This window comes from Perissodus microlepis, chromosome 18 (assembly GCF_051167445.1).
Source record: "Perissodus microlepis isolate ML-2025 ecotype Zambia chromosome 18, ASM5116744v1, whole genome shotgun sequence".
Lineage (NCBI taxonomy): Eukaryota > Metazoa > Chordata > Actinopteri > Cichliformes > Cichlidae > Perissodus > Perissodus microlepis.
The window spans coordinates 33,338,331-33,363,416 of record NC_140478.1 but is presented as its reverse complement, the minus strand read 5'-3'; the positions used below and the strand labels follow the sequence as shown (position 1 = coordinate 33,363,416).

At 37.0% G+C, this 25,086-nt stretch overlaps 2 protein-coding genes across 8 annotated transcripts in view; both read left to right on the top strand.

Annotated features, from left to right (window-relative positions):
* The first annotated feature begins 905 nt into the window (after positions 1–905).
* On the top strand, positions 906–5,472 carry trdc (T-cell receptor delta constant). Its single transcript, XM_084912348.1, has 5 exons — positions 906–1,113; positions 1,274–1,421; positions 3,397–3,678; positions 3,970–3,996; positions 4,625–5,472. Exons 3-5 carry the CDS (start codon positions 3,528–3,530, stop codon positions 4,732–4,734), a joined length of 288 nt encoding a protein of 95 aa, XP_084768474.1. The 5' UTR covers positions 906–1,113; positions 1,274–1,421; positions 3,397–3,527; the 3' UTR covers positions 4,735–5,472.
* Positions 5,473–10,318: 4,846 nt separating this feature from the next.
* LOC146368659 (M1-specific T cell receptor alpha chain-like) overlaps positions 10,319–25,086 on the top strand; it is a 62,742-nt gene continuing 47,974 nt past the window's right edge. Inside the window, exon 1 of one of the 7 annotated variants that reach the window (XM_084912330.1) lies at positions 10,319–11,701. In XM_084912330.1, coding sequence (XP_084768456.1) covers positions 11,548–11,701 — 154 coding nt within the window. In that variant the 5' untranslated portion in view covers positions 10,319–11,547. The other 6 variants (XM_084912331.1, XM_084912337.1, XM_084912333.1 and 3 more) reach the window with 6 other exon arrangements.

Genomic DNA, 25,086 nt, shown 5'->3' with positions numbered 1-25,086 from the left:
TTCTGACATGTCTCCCCAATGTGATGTTTGTGTAAAGTTGGTCAGAAGGTTCCTTTGTAAGTGCGCATGCGCCATTAGCGTGCTGCCTGCTGTAACCCTAATTTCCTTTGGGATTAATAAAGTATTCTGATTCTGATTCTGATTCAAGTTAGCCTCTCACCTCACCTGTGTTACTGAGATTTCTGATTTTCTCCCCTCCGATCATCAACTCTTCTCTCCTCTGTTGCAGTGTCTTTTCCTCAGAGACTTGTAGACAGAACTGCTGTATTTCTTAGCAAAGATAAATATAACCTAGTGTTTGCCAAATTCATTCTCAGGGATTTCAAACAAAATAAGAGGAAACTGGAAGAAGATGGACGGTTCAGCAGCCTTGTGCCACACACACACACACACACACGTTGTTGCCCTTCCAGTATTTCCCATCCATCCATACCTGTGTTCATCTATCAGCCTGCACAGGATAGACCTGCCTCGCACTCCTTGTACTACAAACAATCCTTTTTTAGCACATTTACCAGCGTTTTTGTTTCTCCTGGTGTTTAATCTTTAATTTTGTTCGTCTTTTTCAGTGTTCTGTATTTTCCTGCTCTTTCTGATTTCCTTGATGACTTTTCTGTGTATCACCTGTGCCTGGACGGCCTCTCATGTCCTTCATTTAGCTCCTCTTCCTCAGTGTGCTTCAAGTTTCCTTAAAATCCCTCCTCTCCCTACGCAGCACTTTGCAAATGAAGATATTTGTTAAATAAAATACAGTCAAGTGCAATATGGTCGTGAAAGGTATTTGAAACTGTGTCTTTGATTTATGTGTTTGCAGCATTTATTTCCTAACATGCAGAAATGAAGTAAAGTCGTCAGTAAAAGACAGAGAGTCACAGAGAAACAGTCACAGTGAGCAGTAAGTTTTTGTTCATGTGGCAGCGACTCCCATCTGCTTCCTCCTGCTGCTGTGACAGGTTTTTGTACGAGGGTTTTTCACTGTGTTGGGGTGGTCCACAGTGATTGAACATCCACACAGAGCTGAACAAAAACCCTGCAGCTTCATCTGAACCGTCTTTAAAACATGGAATCGGCCAAAGTTCAGAAAAACATCAAGAAACAAAACATCTGCTTCAGGTGAGTCTTCGGCAGCTCGAATTCTACATGGAAATGAATATTTCTTCACTTTTCTGACCCTCATGCCTCTGCTCTGTGTGCAGGTACACGGTTTTATATTTGTACTTTAACCTGATGAAAACTTACAAATGACTTTCTGATTGTTCCTCTGGTGTAACAGCTCGGTGTCTGTCCTGTGGAAGTGGATTTTTGAACGTGTTTGAGCTGCTGTGAGGACCTCTGACAGCCGAGAGGTTTTTGTACGGGGCTGTAGCACTGTGATGCACTAACATTTGGAGATCCGATCCGTCTCACCGTCACCCCTAAAGGTAAGAAAAATCCCTTTTTCTTGGCTGATACAGTGAGAAATCATTTCCTTTTAAAGGTCTGTTTAGTCCAAAACGGAGTTTTTATGTTTTAAAGCTTGAACTTGATGGATCAGTAGTGGAGCGATGTGACGACGAGCTGCTGTGAGACAGAGCTGCTCTGTCTGACGCAGGATGTCCTGAAAATGCCTTAAATCCTGTTTTCTGTTCATTCAAAGTGTGAAAGTGTCCAAAATAGAGTCAAGTCAGCTGCAACATGTAGCTGGTGTGTTGTAACTCTGCAAATAATGACAGAGCAAAGCCAAAAGTAAAACAAAGGAGAATAATCGCCAGTAAAAAAGAAAAAAAAGCTCAGAGGGAAACCTGAACATTAGCTACAGAAACATGTCAACGAACCAACAAACTGTCAGATTTAAAAATCTGAAATTCTGTTTTTAAAATCTAGTTTTGAAAATATAAAATCAAACAAAGTCGGCCTGAATTCTCTGAAACGTCTTTGTTTTGATGAGTCTGCTGAAAATATCAATGAGTAGAAATAGTAAAGATATATTTAATGTTAGAGCCAAAGAGTCAAGTCTGTTCAAACAAACAACAAAACAAAATGTAACAGAAAGCTGCTGATAAGGACTGTAAAGCACTTAGTGCACAAAAAAGGCAGAAGAGTTATAAATGTGTACAATTTTAGTGACGTAAATAAAAGAAAATGCATCATATTCATGAAGCTGCTTTTGCAAATTGGCACAGAGAAAAGAAAATCCTGGATAAATAAATAAATACTACACAGGACAGAAGTTCAGGTTCTGGCAGTTGAACACTTCAACATGAGCTCACAGTGACTTTCTGAGTGTTACTGTCTGAACTGAAAATAAAGGTAAAAGCTGTGAGAAAAGTTCAGTTGTCGTCAAAAACATCAAATTAAAGCACTGAAGGTTCGGCACAGATAATATCTGTTTTTATATCAGAGCTTTCAAGGAAACACTCAGATGTGATTATGTCATAAATTATGTGTAAAGCATAAAAAAGCAGAACTGAACAGTTTGGTCGAACGTACGTCGGCAAGTGATGATATATAGTGTGGACGCTGCATTAAACAAAGATAAATGCATCTGAAAATAAAGTTTATACAACAGAAATAAAGAAGTTTAATATTTACTCAAACATTCAACCTCTGATTTTCATTTATTGGCTCAGTTTGGACCAAAGTCAGTTTATTTTATTTTTGTCGGACTGAAATTTGACTCTCAGGTCAAAGAACTCATCGTTAGTTATGTGAAATACAAACGAACATGATGGCTGGGTGTTATTGGCTGAATGTCACGGTGTTTTTGTCAAACTCTTAAATCCTAAAATAAAATGATTAAAGTGTTCGGAGCGGAGCGAGCAGCGTCTCAGTTCAGTCGGCTTCCTCTCAGTTTGACTGTTAGTTTGTGTCCACAGGAGCTTCGTGTCAAACAGTCGGCTTATAAAAAACACACAAACACGTTGCTCAATAATTAATGTCACCTTCAGAGCAGGCGACTAAACTGCTGATCTGCAGCCTGCTGTACGTACAAAGAACAACTAAAACTATTTTGTTATCCTTGAAGTTTAATGTACAAATTTTATACCACATGAATTTGGGGAAAGACTTTTGTGTGTCTTCTCCATCGCACAGTCTTTACTAACATTTAGACACCCTGGACACGAGCAAACTGTTCTTAGCTGCAAACTGCAACACAAACCCACAACAATCAATAAAGTAACAGAACTGAAATATCGATCACAGCACTTCTAAATGTAGAATCAAGGATTCAGGGTCACCCGAGTCATCATGTTTGGAGTTATAGTGTTTCATAAGATTTCATTTAGAAATGTCAGATAAATGAACCTGTTTTAAAGCTGAAACATTAACGTTTGTTTTGTGGACACTGAAACTTGGTTATTTTCTACTTTATAACTTTGTCTGTGTGGTTTTGGTTTGTCCTGTTTTGCTGTGTAGATCGGCCTAAAACGACCCCGTCCCTTCACGTTCTGAACCCTCTGGCACCTTCTGCTTATCCACCGCTGCCCGCTGATGCTCTGGGCCCAGAGGTCTGTCTGGCCACTGATTTTTATCCAAAGGAAGGAGAAATGATTATGAATGTCAGGGGGGGCCCAGTCAGCGTGAACATCAGCAACGCCGTTCTGTCCACAAAGACTAAAAGCTACTACTTTGTTGGATTCAGCAACGAGACCATCCACTCCTGCGAGCTGTTAGGAGTCTCCACCAATAACGAAGCTGGTATGAAAACAAACTCACTGAAACAATAAGTAACGTCAGTGTGAGACTCATAAACTTCAGCTGTGTTTGTTTCAGACACTTTTAATCTTTTATTTTTAACACAAACATGTAAATATGGTCATTAATAAAAAAAAAGATCAATAAAATGATTTCATGTCATAGTCGGTTGAGACTTTGTTTGACATTTCCAAATTTAAACCCTTCTTATATTATTTCGGGTAACAGTTCATCGAGCTCACAGAATCTGTGTGACGTGTTTGTGTGATTAATGCACTTCATATTTCCACACAGATGACGCCTGCAGCAGCGTCTACCCAGGTGAGCGTGCAAACACACCTGCACACCTTCAGCTTCTTCACAGTCACATGAATGAGACCCTCATGGACTCATCACTAACAGCATCACTGCTGTCGGGAAGATTTTGAATTCATTCACACAATGAAAGATTATTGTGTAACCTCAAATATTATATATAATATAATATTTGAACATGCAGTTCATATCAGAGAGCAGCAGAAAAACATCTGTTTGCTTTTTACTCAGTTTCATTTCCAAAAAAACAAACAACAACAAAAAAACAAAAGAAAAGAGAATAAAAGTAAAAAAGAACTAAAGTGTAAATATGATAAAACATGTCATCAGTCCTGCCTCGGTCTCATGTGTGGGTGCTGATGCATCAGTGCAGAGAACAACACACTGATGTGTTCACGTTAACAAACAACATGCAGGAACATAAATATAAAGAGTTTAGTGAGTATTAGTGTTTATTAATTAAACTGCAGTCATGAAAATGAATTTCTTCTGTGTCCTTTGTCTCTGTGTAACTGAGCAGCTGTGGTGACGATCGACACAGGAAACCTTTTTTATCTCTTTTACCTTCCTGTTGAAGTCGTGTTCGTGTCAAAGATTCAGTCCGAGCTAACGCGTCTGTCTCACTCCTGTATAGAAAAAGCAAAGCTCAACTTCTACCTGCTGGTGATGAACGGAGTCAGAGTGCTGTTCACCAAGACTTTGGCCTTCAACACCATCCTGACCATCAGAGGCCTGCTGGTCTGAGTCCATCAGCAGGTCGGCGACATGAGATCAGAGTTTCAGTTTCTTTCTCCTGTTTTTGATAAAAGCACAAACGTTCAGGAAGTCTCCTGTAAATTCACACTTATAGCACAAACATTTTTGGGTCTGATTTTAGGATCGTTTGCCTTCATATAAGAGCAACGTTTCAAATTCCAACAAAATCTAAAAGTAAACACAGAAATTTTGACCCAAATGGAAAAACATGGAAACTCCTGAAACATTTTTATCATTTTGTTGTAAATACATGCAAAATACATTAAACCAGAAACATAAAATCTGTTAAATGTTTCAAATGATTTATACAGCAAACACTTAACGTCAGCGTGCAGCGTGGCTTTGCCGAGCTCGCTGACGTCGCCATCTGGAGCTAAACTTTAATTTAAACATTCGTTTGAAAGAACAAAGACTAATTAATGAATCCAGTCAATTGATTCAACATGAAAGGCCCTGATGGTCTCAACAAGAAGAACAATGTCGTGTGTTAAATCTGCTGATGTGTGAAAGTGTGAGGCGAGCTGTGCTGACAGCTTCGTCTTCACTCTGCTTCGTCCTGCTGTAAATACAACCTGTCAGCTGTTTGTACAAACATTACATTTAGTTTTACTTCCTGTCGTTTATAACAACATCGTTTGTATCTGACTTTTGTCTGTACGTTTTATTCTCCGCTCTCACTGAAACGTCGTTTGCTTCTAATACAAAATAAACTTGCTTGTGTTTGAATCTTCTCTTCCATTTTCTGATACTGATTGAAACTTGGGCAGCATCATTACAGTCACTGCAGGTCTTTGGTGGCTGCACCGTCACAGAGCATGTGAGCTGCCACAGGGTTAAATAAAGGATTGCTCTTTGATTAAAAGCTTCCCTCCAATCGGATCATTTACAGTTTAAGTTTGCTCACAGGTGAAGTCTCTGTCTTATTGGACCTGTGACGTCGTCATCAGTTGACCCCGTTAGCCTCATCGTGCTTCACTGAGTCTTCCTGCTTTCAGTTGAAACCACAGTTCAACTGAAAGCTGAACAGTCAGACGTGAAGCTGCAGATAAAATCAGACAGAAACCAACAAGAAGCTCCGTTTCACATCGACAGGAAGCTGTGAGCAGCTCGTTTCCTCGCACGCTTTGTGCAACACTTTCACAGCAAGTTACGCGTGACAGCATCACACTGATCATTAAAGGGAAAACATGCAGTTCTCTTGTTTTATTGTTAATTAACTTTGACTTTTATCACACACTAAAATCAGATACAACAAACAGAAAAACATGTTTAAAACACTTTCATGAGACAAATGTCCTGTTTTGATGGTTGTAAGTTCAGCTCTGTAAAAGCTGCCGGAGGTTTCTCCTCTTCAAGCTCACAGATGCATAAATGATAAACTGTTCGATGCAGGAATCTTTGATTTCCATGTAAATCGTAAACCTCGTTATCGTGCTGCTTTATGGACATTTGGTATTGATCTGTTTACATCAACCAAACACTGGAGCGACCTGCTTTGGTGGAAGGCAGTCATGTGATCCCTGACAGCTGACAGGTTCTCGCCTCTGATTCTACACCTCTGATCTGACTCTCGTCACTACCTTCAGCAGCCCCATGAGCAGCATTTTATCCCCACAAAGTAAATCAGCTTCACCCTGAAAACTCAAACCTGTCAGAGTTATTTCTAAAAACAGAAGTGACAGCAGCACAAACGCGGCTGCCACAGAGAGACTCTGCCCCCCGGAGGACGGGACAGGGAGAGCATCAGGTATGCTGGGGCCTGCATACCTGCCCACGTTTACAGCATTGTGGCCTGATGATGTTGGCTGAGTCTGACTGCCAGAGGCCCACCTAATGTGAGTCAGATGAATTAGGTTGGCAGCGCTGTGACTGAACTGTAGTTAGCAAACATGGAAACTTGGATTAAGCTCAAATTATTCTGCAAACTGGGTCAGAGCCCAAAATACTCACTAACAGCTGGATCTTTTATTCACACTGTTTTTAGGCCACAGGTGAAGTTTGTCTGAGAAACAGGTCACATCAGTTCTGCTCTCTGCTTCCTGCGTCTCACACAAACTATAAATGTAGTCCTGGATGAGTCTGTGTGTGAGAGAAGGAAGCAGAGGAGGCGTTCGTCCAGAGATCCAAGAGACGCTTCAGTCAGGCTTCCTGCAAACACACTGTGAGTTTCATGTGTAACACACACACACACACACACACACACACACACACACACACACACACACACACACACACACACAGTTCTGATGAGTTTAGTCGAAACTATTTTTAGCCTGAATGATGCAATAATCTCCAAACTGTTTGTCAGTCAGCTTGTTTTAAACTTTCAGCTCATTTTTCATTCTTTTACTTTTACACTAATGACTCATTTTTGACTGAATCATTTCCATCATGTGTTTCAGTTGTTCTCACATCTGAGTTAACAGACATTTTTAAAAATATGGTTACATTAGCCTCCATCACTCTCTGCCGTGCATCCGTCTGACTGTAGGCACCTCCCCATGATATCCAGACAAACTCTCAACAGGAAGTGACATCACAGTTTACCTGCTGGGCAGCCTATTATCAGGTTACCACGACTACAGAGTGGATTATCACCAAATATTAATCAGGTGATAGCTAAAAGCTAACACAGACACTAGTTTGTACAACATCTAAATAAAAGCTCTGTTAGTGCCAGTAGCCGCTCAGCGAGCTGTATTATTGGTCGCTGGTTATTATTGGTCATTAAAAAGGCTCCAACAGCACAAACAGGGTCCAGAGGTCCAGCTCAGGGACTCTAATTAACTGAGGTGAAACCGAGCAGACAGCAGCCACCTGTGTCACCATCCACCTGTCAGTCAAAGAGGCCACGCCCCCAATAATGCAAACATTAAGCTTAAAATCAGCCCCTGTACTGTTGTGAACGTGTTTACGTCTGATGTGATGTGAACACGTAAGTGTTGCAGGACTGAGTCACTTTTAGAGGAAGTTTTTCTTCAGAGTTTGATGTTTGACAACAACACCAACGATCAGCTGAACTGAACTTCAGTTCTAGTCTTAAACTGTAACACAGCTAAACTTCACTGATGGCCACAGGAGCTGGAGATCGTTTATACAGAATAATCCTTTCATGTAACGCTGATTATTTCTGCACCGCACTGTGACCTGTGTGAGCTCTTAAAAGCTTTAAAAACATTTTAAAGTAAATTTGAACTTTTGTAATCTGGGTTTTAGGCCACACCCCTCTGACAGAGGTGGCACTCATGGGAATAACTGGATCACGGGACACAGTGACCTGTGCAAACACAGATGCTTCATCCAGAGGAACACAGACAGCGTGTTTGGTTAGACTCAGTCTGAAGGATTAAGGTGGATTTCTGAAAACGAGCACAGTGACTCTTCCACATCGTCTCGGGTAAGTTTCAGTTTACATGATTTTAATTTGAACAAACAGTGTTAGAAAAATTTTTATTTCTATGTAAAAACAAACAAACAAAACAGGATAAACAAAGTCTCGTACAAACAAAATGGAGCAACACAGAAAAAAGTGAAAGACACAATCTTTGTGGAGGAAATATCCGTTTTACTCTTTGATAGCAAAGCTTCTTTTAATGAATGTGTAATTATCTAAATGTTTCACACTGTCATCAGAGAAACGACCAGTTAATGCAAGAAAAGCAAACAAATGCAAACTGTGAAGGTGACAGGAGGAAAAAACACTGATCACGGACAGAAAATCTGAATATTTGACATCCACACGAGTCCGTGAGTATTCGTCACAGTGTGAGTCACAGTGTGACCAATCAGAGGACAGACAAACTTTATTTTGGTAACGGAACCAAACTCACTGTAGAGACAGGTAAGAGTTTTCTTTGCTTAAATGATTTTAGACTTTAAAAATAACTTTCATTTGTATTTTTTTTAATTTATTACTTTTTGTAGATTCTAATCAGTGCAAACCGAGATGGTTTCATGCAGTCTCAGTGAGAAACATCAGCTCACAGTGTGAAGCTTCAGCTCAGAACAAAATGTGAAACATTCAGAGAAGAAGAAATAGACACTGAATGAAAACAGCGCAGAAAGCGTCAATACAGAACCTGCAGTCAGGATTTTTATTCGCTTTCATTTTTGTCTGATTCGTTCGGATTGAGTGAAAAAAACATCAAAAACGGTAAAAACTGCGACACAAGTTTGAATATCTGAGACAAATAATTAAAATAACACATAAACAGATGTCCTGAAGATTAACGAAGAGACACAACAACAGCAGGAACAGAGAGCAGCAGTATTTGTCACAGTGTGCGTTACTGTGTGACTGGAGGGAACGACAAAATTTATTTTGGCAAAGGAACCAAACTGACTGTAGAAACAGGTAGGAGGACGTTTGCTTTCTTTAGTGTTTCGTTTTTTGTGCGTCTATAGAGAGTTTATGTGTGTGTTGCATTTGTGTATTTATAGAACTGGACAGATTTTGATTGATAGAAATAATCAGGCTGTGAGCAACACAGACAAACATGCAAATAACATAAGAGTTTAAAATGAATTCAGATTTGTTGATTAAACGATTAAATGTTCAACAGCGTGAATAAAAATATGACTCATGCTACTGTAAAACAATGAGATCAGTTAATAAATGAACCCAACAGAAGCACAAACAGATGCAAATTCGTCCATAAACACCATAAAAATATGAAACAAGTTAAATTTCCAGTGAAAACATCAAATGTAAGCTGTGAAAGACAAAAGTGGTATTTGTCATAGTGTGTGTTAGAGTGTGAATCAGGGAGGAAACAGCAGACTTTATTTTGGCAAAGGAATTAAAGTGACAGTAGAGGCTGGTAAGATGATTATATTTCTATATTTTTATGACTAACACTGTGAAACGAGCAACTCGGTTAAATGTTTTAATATTTTACTGAAACCATCCAGACTCTGCAGACAGTAACCATGGCTACACGAGCACCGTGTGTTAGACGGATTAATGAAAGAAATAAGCACAACATGAAAGTGAGTGAAAATCTAAAGCTGACCTGAAACACGGTGCAGCAGTTTTTGTCACAGCGTTTGCTGCAGTGTGACGAGAGGAAACGACAAGCTTGTCTTTGGCAGCGGCGCCAAACTGAGCGTAGAGACGGGTAAGATTTAACGTGGAGTCGGGTTTATGATTTTATGATCAGCTCAGAGTCTGCAATCACTGTTTGCATTTATTGAATATTACATATTTGAAAGGTTTTCGCTCAGTTTGATGGGCTAACACTGCAGGCTGACGACTGTCTGGGAAAATAACAGCAGTTAAAAACACGATTGGTGATACTGAGTTTAAATGTTGGGATGAAACAACTAAACTGGTTTAAACATATGAAAAACCCCAAAAACAAACAGGAGAAAACAACACAGAATGAGACTGAGTGCAACATTATAAATGACACAGAATAAATAAACAGAAAGAGGAGAATAAAGAGAGCAGCAGTATTTGTCACAGTGTGCGTTACTGTGTGACTCAGGGAGGAAACTACAGGCTTTATTTTGGTAAAGGAACCAAACTGATCGTACAAACTGGTAAGAAGAAGATTTCTTTATTATTTCATGATTTACATTTTTGTCTCATTGAAGTTGAATTTAGGCTGCAGATCGTGAAGTAAAACATATGAACACATTTATAAAATGTATTAAAATGATTTCCAAAAAGAAACAACCAAGTAAACCAAAAGATAAACATCATCAAAAAGACATCAGCATGAAATCTGGAAACAAATACAGATTCATGCAAAAACAACAAGATGAATAAAAACCAAAACGTTTCAGTGAAAAACAAATGGAAACAGTCCTCAAACTAACAAGGTATTTGTCACAGTGTGTGTTACTGTGTGAATAACCAGGGAGGCAAAATGGTTTTTGGGAGAGGAACCAAACTGATCGTACAAACTGGTAAGATCAAAAAAATGCTTTTATTAGTTTTAGTGTTGATGGTTTTATTGGTGCAAACTGGCTGCAAATGGAAATAAATAACATTTGTTTATTTTATGTGACTTTTAACGTAAAAAACAAACAAACCAAACACTGAGACTCTACAAAGACCTGATGTGAAACGTGATTAATAACTAACAGATGGGAGATAAAAACTGTGCAGCAGTATTTGTCTCAGTGTTTGTTACTGTGTGAATAATCAGGGAGCAGCCGGCAGACTTTATTTTGGCAAAGGGACCAAACTGACTGTAGAAGCTGGTAAGACTCAGATTTCTTTTAACGATTTCACACTTTGCAGATGCAAACAGCTGCAGACAGTAATCCTGTCAGAAAGGAAAGAACAGTTTATTTTGTGGCATTAAAATGAATAAATATCAGCTCTGCTTTCATCAAAAAAATCTGACAAGAAAAAAAAACATTCAAAAGATGAAAAATAAATAAAACTAAATCAACAGAATAACAAATATTGATACAAATAGAGACATAAGAAACAACAACACTGTAGCAGAAATATGAAACGAGCTCAGCCCTGTCAGTATTTGTTGGCGTGTGTGTGACAGTGTGACTGACCAGGGAGCAAGGAAACTTTATTTTGGCAAAGGGACCAAACTGACTGTAGAAGCTGGTAAGATGCTGATTTTCATGAAATTACTTTAAGTAGTTTTGTTTTAGATGTAATTTTAAAATGAGTGTATTAGAGCTTTATTTGGACCAAATAAGAAACAAGAAGAAAATTCAAATCAAACTGAGGAAACGTGTCCAAACCTGCAGCTGACGACAGACAATGATCACAAACAGGTTCAGAAACATTTTCAGATCCACAGAAACAAAATAAATGACTCTTATAATTAGATGAACATGAAGAACCGTGGAGTAGAAACAGACATGAACACACACACAGAGGAGCTGACACACAGCAGTTTTTGCCAGTGTGTGTGTTCCTGTGTGACTCAGGGAGCAGACAAAATGATTTTTGGGAGAGGAACCAAACTGATCGTACAAACTGGTAAGATCAAAAAAAATGCTTTTATTAGTCTTAGTGTTGATGGTTTTATTGGTGCAAACTGGCTGCAAATGGAAATAAATAACATTTGTTTATTTTATGTGACTTTTAATGTAAAAAACAAACCAAACACTGAGACTCTACAAAGACCTGATGTGAAACGTGATTAATAACTAACAGATGGGAGATAAAAACTGTGCAGCAGTATTTGTCTCAGTGTTTGTTACTGTGTGACTCAGGGATCAACCGGCAGACTTTATTTTGGCAAAGGGACCAAACTGACTGTAGAAGCTGGTAAGACTCAGATTTCTTTTAACGATTTCACACTTTGCAGATGCAAACAGCTGCAGACAGTAATCCTGTCAGAAAGGAATGAACACAGTTTATGAATAAATATCAGCTCTGCTTTTTCCAGTTTATTAAACAAACTGATGAGAAATTCAAAAGATGAAAACAAAGAAAGTCAAACTGAGTTTAAGCGTAACTTAAAAAAGAGACATTTGCAGTGAAATCCATCAACAAATAAATGAACCGTGTCAAAAACTGCAGCTGAGGACAGAAAATGATGACAAACAGGTTCAGAAACATTTTCAGATTCACAGAAATATCATAAATTACTGCTGAAATTAGCTCAGAATGAAGAACCATGGTGTAAACATAGATATGGATAAAAAGATATAGATATGCTGGCACACAGCAGTTTTTGCCGGTGTGTGTGTTACTGTGTGAATCAAGCAGGAACCAAAATGATTTTTGGGAGAGGAACCAAACTGATCGCACAAACTGGTAAGATTAAAAAAATACTTTTATTGGTTTTAGTGTTGATGGTTTTATTGGTGCAAACTGGCTGTAAATGGAAATAAATAACATTTGTATATTTTTATGTGACTTTTAATGTAAAAAACAAACCAAACACTGAGACTCTACAAAGACCTGATGTGAAACATAATTAATAACTAACAGATGCATAAAGTAGGAAAGATGGGAAATAAAAACTGCAGCAGTATTTGTCACAGTGTTTGTTACTGTGTGAATAATCAGGGCGTGAACAGAGTTTTCTTTGGCAGTGGAGCCACACTGATGGTAGAAAGCGGTAAGACTTTTTTATTGTCATGATTTTACACGTTTTTCATTAAAGAACCTTCAGTTTTAGTTGATGCAGACTAGATTCACATGCAGACTGTATGTGCAAGAAAAGTTAAGTAAAATGAGTTTTAGGAGGTGAGCAAATCCAGGATGGAGTAAAAAAAAAAAGTAGGAAAAGAAAATAATTTAAACAAAATAAATTAGAAAAATGACAATAAATAAAAAGTAAAACATTCTGAAAAGAAATGCTGAATAAAAAGTCTTAAAGTTATAAAAAAATTACTTAATTATTTTGGATTTCAGTGTAAGTGCAAAGTGTTTCTTCCAGTGACTGATAAACTGAGTCTCCTGTTGGTGAATGTGAGGTTTGTGAGTTTTACAGTTTTTTACTTTTGTAGGGCTAAGGAGGAAAAATGAGAGGTGACGAGCAGACGTTAAAGTTTTGTATTATTCTGACTCAGATGGGAGAAAACTAAGCAGTCAAACTGGTCCCAGTGCAGGCAGCTGTTTTTGCTGAGCGCTGTATCTTAGTGTGACTGGTCAGGGAGGCTACAGGACCGTGTTTGGACCAGGAGTAAAACTCAGTGTAGAGTCCAGTAAGTAACTTTAAAATGATGTAAAACATGAACTGAAGCTGCAGATCACAGAAAATGTTAAATACTGTGATGCTGTGATAATCCAGGATTATGTGTTTGATGCACATGAATCTCAATGAAAGCCTGATTTTTACAGATCACATGAACTTAAACAACATTTCTTTAACTTTAAAGTTATTTAAAGTTTCCACAAAACACTGAATATTTTCACTGTAACAGAAGCTGTAAACTGTGAATGAAGTCAAACAGAAATAATAATAATGATTCTGCTGAAAGTCGAATGTTTGTTTGAACTTTAAAATGAGGACAAGCGTGTGTGATAACTGTTTATAAGTGACTATAATGCAGCTGTAATTAGACCTGATTACATGTTGGACGGTTCAACATTAACGTTTGTCTTTCTGTCCACACGGCTGCCTCCAGCTGTTCACTGCCATAATATTAAACACATATTTCTGTCATTTGAAACCAGTCAGTGGATTAAAAATGATTAATCAGGAACCTTTCACTAAAAGATGAATGTGAGGTTTTTATCACACTGTTTGTCAGTGTGTGAGAGGAACTACAGACAAACTGATCTTTGGCCGAGGAACTCGACTGAGTGTTGAATCGGGTAAGATTTTATAGATTTTATAGACTTAAAACATAAACTCAGAGGAGACAATACTTTAATCCAACACACAGTTCAGTTTTTAATGATTTATATTTAGTCATTAAGGTTTCTTTAAAAATGTGAATCCCTGTTTTAGTGCAATGAAAATATTTCAATCATCAAAACCTGAAACGATTCAAAGTTAAGATTGAAACATGAGTTTGAACTTTGGGAGGTTTTTATTCAGCGATCAGTCACAGTGTGAAAGGAAATGCACAGAAAATGATTTTTGGCCGAGGAACTCGACTGACTGTCAACTCTGGTGAGTTTAAATATATATTCAACAAATATTTAGGACATTATGTGCAGAACAACATGATTTTATTTTTAGAGCTAAAGTCCAGTTTGTGTGAAGGTTTCGCCATCAGAACGAGTCAAAGTGAAACTGTTGTAATGCAGAAACGATGGTTAGATCCTAAACCTGTCACAGATTATTTTCTATGAGAGACGTAAAGTTTTCATTCAGAAAAAAAGTTCATTTCAGTGTCAAAAAGTAAAATATTCTCCTGAACGAGGACTGAAAATAAAAACTCTAATCAAAGAAGATCTGTAACTACAATCTCCCGTCATATTATCTGTCAGTGCGGTTCAGTAATGCTGCACCGCTGTGAAGTTTACAGCCTGTTAACCAGTTTAATTTTGACAGGACTTCATGGTAGAAACAGGCAAAATGTTTTAAACTGAGTCTCCACGTCAGACTGCATTTTACTCCTCGTCTGCTCGGTGAGATGAAGGTGATTCTTCAAAAACAAACATACACTAAAGAAAATCTCAGCATTGCTGCCATTTCTGTCTATAATAATGTCTCAGTGAATATTTCTTAATGATTGTGTTTACACCAAAACAAAAGTAGGAAGACTGTGTGAGGATTTGAGTCAGCTGTCAGTCACTGTGTGAGAGGAAGTGCAGAGAAACTCATCTTTGGTCGAGGAACTCGGCTGATGGTCGAATCAGGTCAGTTTAGACTGAAAGTTTCATTAATCTGCTGATAAAAACAAAAATCACGACAGGATAAAAGAAAATATGAAATCATTTAATGACTTAAACATTTATTCTAAAGAGAGAGAAATGTAACTGTAACTTGTTTCAACAGTAAAAGTTACATTTGTTTCATTAAGAGAATATTATGAAAACAAAACAAACATAACAGCAAAAGTTGATTCTTAATCTGGAACAAATGTTTTCATGTACTGGCAGCACAAAAGTAAAGAAACAAGAAATCTTTGAAACACTTGGATTCAGTTTAGTAACAAACAGACAATGAAAGGCTTAAAACTGTGTCATGGTTTAGTTGACGGTGTGGATACTGGAAGCACAGCACTGGTGTTTGGATCAGCGCAGACCAAATGTCCACGTCTGTGAGTTTAACACTAGAATCAGTCACAAGACTGAATTTCTATTTTTCATATTCTAATAGTCGAAGCACAGCGTCAACGCAGATTCTTTACAGTCAGTGTGAAAATCACCTTCAGCTCAGGAACGTTTCGGCCAGCAAAGAATTGAATGGAACAGAAGGAACATCACAGAAGCAGAACCAGGTTTTTGTTTCGTCGTGTGTCATGGTGTGAATACTGGGGGCGGTTATGGCAAACTGGTGTTTGGATCAGGCACCAGACTGAACGTCCAGAGCCGTAAGTTTCAATTAAATTATTAAAGCTGCTGTAATGTAGTCTGAGTTTTCTTCTTCTACTAAACTTATTCAGCAGAATCATAATACTCGTTTAATCAGCCTTTCCCTCGATTTGTGATGACGTAACAGTCACACCTAACGTAGAGAATGAGCTCATGAGTGTTCAGTTAAACTTGTTGGAAATGAACTAAACTGATGGCAGCGTCCATTAATCCAAACAAACAGATACAGATAAACATAAAAAAAATATTTAGTATTTAAAAATATATTCTTTCTTTTTGGCAGAGTGAAAATAATATCAGAACCATAAGAAATCATGATGACTGTCCACAATCTAACAACTGCATTAAATCCTAACATCAGGACGTCAAATTGTTCCTGACAAATAGTTTTAAGAAAATAAACATCATGAACATATTATACTGGAGCTCAGCAGCTGCTGTAGGCTGGTGGTTTTTGCTGAGCTCGTTTGTGCTGTGTGAAGACTGGAGCAGCACAGAAGATGATGTTTGGTAAAGGAACTCTGCTGACTGTGGAAGCAAGTAAGAAGTTTCTAACTAACAGACAATAATCAGTCTTATTAATAACTGTTTTCACTTTGACAGGTTAGATTGAATTAGTGACTCGAGCTCTTTGTCTAATGTTTAATGTTCAGTGAGTCATTCAATAAAAGTCCAAATAAATAGTCTGTAGTTGTTAGAAAGGTGAGTTTGCCACATTCAGCTTGGTGATGTTTCAGTAACAGCTGTGAGTTTGTGTGAAACAGATGAAATCGAGCTGAAGTCTGAGCAGTTTCAAGCGTCTCGTTGATGTTTCAGCTTGTTGTGTTCTGGTCTGAATACTCAGTGATTTTCTCAGCGATGCTGTTAAATCCTGAGAATATTAGAGAAGAACGAGTGTGTTGGTGTAGTTGTGCTTTTTGTCAGGCAGTGTGTTGCTGTGTGAAGAGCTCTGGTGTCGATAAAATCTTGTTTGGAACAGGAACTAAAGTGATTGTTGAAACCTGTAAGTCTGCTCATCTTTATCTTTTTATTCTCATTGAAGCTCATTTACTTACAGTAAACCTGCAGGCGTGTTGGTGCACATTTAATCAGAACGTTTCTGCATCAGTTTCTCACCGTGATCATAAATAAACACTTAAAAACTAAAGTTCATCAGAGACGTTCAGCTGTGTGGTGACAGGACTGCTGTGCATTCAAAATTCACTTCTGATCTTCAGTTCAAAGACCAAACTCAGAAAACATGACAGCATATTAAGATTATTATATCAGTCTCACACAGACTGAAGTGATGTGTCACAGTTTTTGCACTGACATTTGCTGCTGTGTGAAAACTGGAAGCAAACTGGTCTTTGGTTCTGGGATCAGAGTGACGGTCGAGTCCAGTAAGTTTTATCTCATGTGTGTTTTACTTGGACACAGTCAGGTATTTGTAAAGTATTTAAAACTAAGCCTTCCCTCTACATACAGTGAAACAGAGAATATATACGTTTGTGTAAAAGATAATAAAATGTTCATCTGAGCCTTTTTGAGCTGAGTGATGTGGAGCTGATCTGCACTCACATTAAGTGTGTGATCAGTAACACTGTGTGAGTACGTCTTCCACCGGAGGATGGAAAACTGTGTTTGGGGAAGGAACCAAATTGACCATCAACAGCAGTGAGTGTGTGCTGGAAATTCATTCAAGTTCAGTCTGTGAAGGTCAGAGTTTATCAAAGCAAAAAGTAGAAACTGACAAAACATTTTAAGTAAAGAAATTTAAAAAAAAAAATTACATGTATTTTTAAATTTGCATAAAATCTGTGATTTCTTGTAAAATGTGCAGTTACAAAAATACAGTAATTACTTCAACTAACAAAGGATTACTCATGAACACCAATACTATATGCAGTACTGTAAATATAAATATTTCTACAACAGTTCTGATTAATAATTCTAAAAATAACAGAGTTAAAAGTTAAAAGTAGTTAAAAAACTCAGAAATCACGTCTAAGATGAGCTTTTGTTCAGTTGATCATCTGCTAAGTTTGTGCTATGAGGCTTCATGTTGTGTGAATACTGGGTATAAGATGCTTTTTGGAAGTGGAACCAGGTTAATCATTCAAACCAGTAAGTGCTGAAAAACGTTTATTGTTTATTCCTTTTTTTAATGGCAAACAAGCAAAATCAGGTTCGATTTGTAAAAATCACATTTAAATGTTGACCAGTGTTTACAGCTGAGGGACATTAAATCAAGATGTTTTGACCCCTTAAAGGTCAGAAGATCAGCGAGAAATGTTAAATTATCTCTAAATTACAAATATTTCTGTAACATTTATACAGATAAATAAACACAGATAAAGAATAAAAGGAGAAAATACATCAACTGAACAAACTTGTGATAAAACACTTTGTTCTTCACTGTAGTGAAAATAGCTGAGCTTATGTTTATCATATATGTTAAACTTGTGTATTTTTAAATGTAAAGATCAAACACAGAGTTTGGCTCAGCTGATCCTTTCCTGACTTTATGTTATTGGGCTTCATGTTGTGTGAATGTTGGCTTAGAAAAAATTAACTTTGGACGAGGAATCAGATTAACCGTTGAACTGAGTAAGTACTGATACACTTCCATATATAAGTGACAGCAACACTCATAGTTTTAAGTTAACTGCAGTAATGCAAACAGAGGTGAAACATCTGCAGTGTGTTAAATATAAATGGATTTGAATTTTGGCCACAAAGCAACACCAAATGTTTAAATGCTGGAATATGAAGCAAACTGAGCATTAAAATAAAACGCTGCTTTTACAGGTACAATTAGAATAACAATGAAGAGTAAAAACATTCATCAAACACACAGGACTCGTCAAACATATCCACTCTGGATCACTTTGAACGATTTCCATGATCTACAGGAAAAAGTCAGAATTTACATTTTGTTTTACTCAGAAAACCATCAGAGCAAATAGAAAGAGGTCAGAAAACTCAAGTTAGATTATTCACTGTTGGCCCAAAAAGTGAGTGCAGAGACGTGAAACGTTCACATCTGAAGTAAAGTCTGTTTGCTCTGAAGCCAACGATCCATCTGTTTAATACTTCAGATAAATCATGATCACAACAAAAACATTAACTCGTAATAAACACAACTGACCAACGTGATCGACTTTAGAAGTTTGTTCAAGTTTATTCATAAAAAAGTCAAAGACGTTGATGAACGTATGCTGTGCTGAGTTTGTGTTATGGAGCTTCATGTTGTGTGAATGTTGGGCAAAAGATCATCTTTGGAGCAGGAAGCAGGTTAATCATTGAAGCCAGTAAGTGCTGCCACGTCTTTATTTCACTTCTGTTATGGATTCAATTAAAACTTCAAAACAAAGATCAGAATAAATATAATGAAGAGATCAAAGGATTAAAAACTGATCACTTAAAATAATTTACAACAATTGTACATGATATTGATAATGTCCAAGGTTCACAAGTTTGATTTAGTGGAGTTAAACATTTGCTGAGCCAAATAAGAAATTTTTTCCTTTTTTAAATTAAAATGGGATCAGTCTGTGTGAAGGTTGTGCTGCTGAGCTCAGCGTTCGTGTTGTCCTGGTTCACATCGCGGTGTGAAGACCGGCTCTCACGGGCGACTGCTGTTTGGATCAGCAGTAAGTTTAACACCAACAACAGTCACAAGATTTCAGTCCCATCAGATGTTTGTTTTCAGATTCTAACTGTGAGGACAGATTCTGACCCACAACATACTTCAGCATGTTTCTAGTCCAGGACAGTTTGTAAAAGCGAGACACAGAAGCAGCCAGGAACCCGTTTTTGTCACGCTGCCTCTCATGGTGTGAATACTGATTATAACAAGCTGCTGTTTGGATCGGGCACCAGACTGAACGTCCACAGCAGTAAGTTTAATTTTTAAATTAAAGCTACAGGTAACGAACATTAAACACGTTTTGTTTGGACTGAAGGTGAAAAAGTTACAGTTTAACTGTGTCTTTGAGTTTTGAGCTGTTTTTAGTGAGTGTGAACAGTAAAGGTGAAACGCTGCTGTTTGGTTATTGGTGCTGAACACTGAGTTAGAAACATGTTATCTGCAAACAGCGAGAAACACAGCAGCTGGTGTCGTTTAAAAAATTCAGATTACATGTTAGTCCTGACATCAGGACATCAAATTGTTCCTGACAAATAGTTTTAAGAAAATAAACATCATGAACATATTATACTGGAGCTCAGCAGCTGCTGTAGGCTGGTGGTTTTTGCTGAGCTCGTTTGTGCTGTGTGAAGACTGGAGCAGCACAGAAGATGATGTTTGGTAAAGGAACTCTGCTGACTGTGGAAGCAAGTAAGAAGTTTCTAACTAACAGACAATAATAATAAACTCTAAATATTTTGTCAGCTTGAATTAGTGACTCAAGCTCTTTGTCTAATGTTTAATGTTCAGTGAGTCATTCAATAAAAGTCCAAATAAATAGTCTGTAGTTGTTAGAAAGGTGAGTTTGCCACATTCAGCTTGGTGATGTTTCAGTAACAGCTGTGAGTTTGTGTGAAACAGATGAAATCGAGCTGAAGTCTGAGCAGTTTCAAGCGTCTCGTTGATGTTTCAGCTTGTTGTGTTCTGGTCTGAATACTCAGTGATTTTCTCAGCGATGCTGTTAAATCCTGAGAATATTAGAGAAGAACGAGTGTGTTGGTGTAGTTGTGCTTTTTGTCAGGCAGTGTGTTGCTGTGTGAAGAGCTCTGGTGTCGGTAAAATCTTGTTTGGAACAGGAACTAAAGTGATTGTTGAAACCTGTAAGTCTGCTCATCTTTATCTTTTTATTCTCATTGAAGCTCATTTACTTACAGTAAACCTGCAGGCGTGTTGGTGCACATTTAATCAGAACGTTTCTGCATCAGTTTCTCACCGTGATCATATAACCGCACATTCTGTTGCAAATTGTGACAAAGACTACTAAACCCCCCCAAAGTTTCCTAAATCAGTGGAAATGTATATATGTTTGTGTAAAAGATAAAAAATGTTAATTTGAGGCTCTTTGAGCTGAATGCTGTGGAGGTGATGTGGCTCAGGTTAAGTGTTAGGTCATAAATACTGTGTGACTACATCCTCTGGTGGAGGACGGAAGATTGTGTTTGGGGAAGGAACCACGCTGATAGTCAACAGCAGTGAGTGTCTGTTAAGAGTTTCTGATATTCATTTGTAGTTTGGTGAAAACTGTTTGGTACAAAGTAAACAAAGTGGATCTAAGATTGTTTATGGAAGTGGAGCCAGGTTAGTCACTGATGCCCGAGGGACAGAAGTGTGTTTCTGGATGTATGTTTGGAATTACAACATGTGATCTTACATATCTGAATGTTATCCAGCGTTTCACAGCCGAGTCACTAACAGGCAGAAGAGAGACAAAAGCCAGATGCTGTTTATGTGCTGTTTCTGAATAATAACAGTAAAAGCATAGAACTGAACACATTTATAACCCAAGTAAAAATAGAGCTTACATTTATCATACATGTAAAACATCTGTTTTTAATGAAAACAAGCTCATTAACCGAGAGCTGAATATTCATGTGTCCAGATGGTGTTTGGTTCAAAACGACACTCAAAGATAAAATAATTTCTGACAAATGATAATTATAATAATTATGACACTTCAACTTACAAAAATTGTCAGCTTTAAACATAAATAAATATTTTTCAATGATGATTTTACCTAAAGATATAAACAGATTTGAATCCAGTGGATCAGGTTGAGTTTATGTTCAGGAGCTTCGTGTTGTGTGAATACGCAAAAGATCATCTTTGGTAGAGGAAGCAGGCTGATCATTGAACCCGGTGAGTGTTGACAGAGATCAGTTATTTATTTATTTACTTGTGTTCTGCATCTATAAACAATTTAAAAGAAAAATGTGTCTGAAAAATTGTGATTGTAACAAAATTGATTAGCACCAAAATAATTTGGCTTTTTTGAAACAAATGAGAAAAAAACAAACAAACAGAATTACATTCAATGTTTGACAAATCATAACCTTAAACAATCACGTGTAAGGTTTGTCAGTCTGATCCAGTCAACCATCTGCTCAGTTTGTGTGCTGGAGCTTCATGCTGTGTGAATGCTGGAGGTGGAACTAAGATCATATTTGGAAAAGGAACCAAATTAATCATTCAACCCAGTAAGTGCTTGTTATACAACATGAATATAAATTTTTAGACAACAATAATGAAGCTAAAGGAAAAACAGGTGAAACCGTCAAACTGACATGTGTGTGTTGCACTTTTACTGTACTTTAAACTGTCGAATCAGAATAATCAAAAATAAAATTTACACACTACATAAATATATCAGATAGTAATAAAAACCTTATAAATCAAAACCATAATGAACACAGATGAACATGTCCATCTCTAAAATATTTCTTTACAATTTACATTTGATCTATAAACTGTCATCATGTAACTATCAGCTGATTTTCAGTTATAAAAACAACTGTAGTTGTAAACACGATTGTCTTTAGAAGCTGGCCAATCGCTGACTGCAGTGTAGATGTGATTTTGTAATATTATTATATGTTTTTAACAAAGGAAAACAAAAGCACAGAGACTGTAAAGAAGCATGTTAACATTCAAACAAAACTGTTACAGTTAAAATTACAGCGTGAGCTGGTTGTGCATGACAACATGGGTTTGTGTGCTGGAGCTTCATGTTGTGTGAATACTGGAGGTTTCAATAAGATCATCTTTGGCAGAGGAACCAGATTACTCATTGAACCCAGTAAGTGCTGATACTGAACACAAATATGACTGAGAATCAGAAAAATGTAACTACATGTTACATTTTTTTTTTTGAAGGGAAGTTAGTTCAGGTTTAAAACAATATTTACAGCCATTTATGAAGTTTATAACTAAAAAAAGTCTTATCTAATAATAATAATAATAAAAAGGAACATATAAAAACTGAGCTTATACCATACTCAATAACATTGTGATAAACAGCTGTTGAAACATATTTTCAGTGTTTTAATATAAAAAAAACAACCTGATAAGTTCTGACACATATTCAAATATTATTTATATTGAAGTTGTTTAAAGGAACTTGTAACAGTAGGTGAAATATTTAGAAAATGACACATATTAGTTTTTCAGTATGATTTTAGTGATTAGACAGATGGCTTTCAAACATTTTTAAGATGCCGTTCCTTTTAATGTATTTGAACAAAATCATAGTGCAAATCTTAGAGTTAGATCTCCAAACTTTGTATTATTTTTTGGAGTTATGATGCACGTCTGAATACGTCTATATAGCTGTTGATTTTTGCACTGAGGCTGGACACTGTGTGACATCTGGATATGGTGTTAACAAGCTCATCTTTGGCAGCGGCACTAAGCTTTTCATTAATGACAGTAAGTTCAGTTCTTTTGTTTTAGTCGTGAATAATTCAGTACATGGAACAAAATACTTTAATGAATCATTAAAAATCCTACAAAGTGCAAAAACAAGTTAACATCAGCATCTTAAATGCAGCATTTTCATGTAAAGTATCAAATGTAAAAACATGGTTGTGTGAATGGAGCCTGGTTCAGTTTGTCACTGGTTTTGGTCTCAGTGCTTCATGCTGTGTGAATACTGGTACAAATAAGATCACCTTTGGAAGCGGCACCAGCCTGATGATTGAACCCAGTAAGTGCATGAAAGGATCACCCAGAAACATTGTTATTACTGCTAATCTTTGGACTTTAATGCATTGTTATTGAAAGATACACATTTATAACGTCACTGTAATGTAAACAGCAGCACTGCCCTCCAGAAGTTTGTTCATTTGGAAATCTTTGAGAGCAAAGCAGAGACAGATTTTATCGGCTTTATCGATTAACTGAAATGTTTTTGTTAAAGCAAAAGATTTAGCGCTTAAAAGGTGAGTTTACTGCAGTCAGTCAGGTTTGTGTGCTGCAGCTTTATGCTGTGTGACATACAGCAGCACTAACAAGCTCATCTTTGGACGCGGCACCAAACTATATGTTAGTGACAGTAAGTAAAATCCTGCTGTTTCAGTGGTGGAAACCATTTTTGTGTAGATTGATGATCATTGTCTTTCTGTTTTCTGGAGCTCTTGATGTTACTGTGAACATTTTTAAAACAGAGAGTTTGCAGTTTGCTGCAGTCAGTCAGGTTTGTGTGCTGCAGCTTTAGACTGTGTGACTTACAACACAAACAAGCTCATCTTTGGACGCGGCACCAAACTATATGTCAGTGACAGTAAGTCAAATCCTGACCTCATAAAAAAAGCTTTAAAATTCAATAAATAAAACTCAATACAAACAAATCAAAGTAGTTATTAAAAGTATAAAGTTTTAATGTATAAACAGCAGCCTTTTGGTTTTCCCAGAAGGCTTTGGTGTAGCTTATTACTCAGTGTTTGTTAACGTGCTTCAGGCTGTGAGGATGCTGGTGGAAACAGGGTCATCTTTGGAAAGGGAACCACATTAACAGTTGCACCCAGTAGGTTTTACTGGTCCACATGAAATAATGTTATTACTGATCATACTGTGAAGACCAAACACAGGTTTCTATGGATACATAAAATATCTAAGATCACTGTGACATAGGGTCAGTGCTGGCCTTCAGTATCATGTCAGATGAATAATGTGTTTTCTTTTGTTTGTCTGACCAAAGAAGTTTATAAAACAAAGTAAATATTGTTTTATCTTCAGATATAAAAATAAGATGCAGATCTGAAAATATGGCAGTCATATACTGGGAGGTAACTGGTTATTCTGGAATTAATTTTTACCACATAGCTGATTGAATAGAACCATCTGAACTTTAAAGTGGACGGTCTCAGTTGTTAAAATGATGTTTTCTTAAATGGCTGGGTTCAGACGGCCACTGCTGGGTTTTTGTTGTGTAGCATCACATTGTGTGTCTACTGGAAACCAGCGTAAGCTCATTTTTGGAAGTGGAACCAGATTACTGATTGAACCCAGTAAGTGCAGCCGCCAATTTAAACATAAATAAGTAAATTAGTTTTTGAGTACATTTTACCATACAAAATAACAATAATGAAATAATAAAAATTAAATATTGTTTTTCAGGATTTGTTTAGCTGTCAGAATTTGTCATTATAAAATATTTATAGCAGTCATTAATGTTAAATGAAAGAAAGCAGCTCGTCTTTGTTTATTAATAATATGATTAATATTAAGCTTATTTGACCTTAATGTTCTGCAACAGTCTCCAATGTAAACACACAAGCGTGGTCCCGTTACTGTCTCTGAGTTTGTGTTATGGAGTTTCATGATGTGTGAATTCTGGGCAAAAGCTGTTGTTTGCATCAGGAACCAGGTTAACCATTGAACCTGGTAAGTTCTGATACAACTTAAAATATTATTTATATGCAAGGTTTTTAAAGGAACTTGTAACAAAACAAATGTAATATTTTCAACACTGATTTTT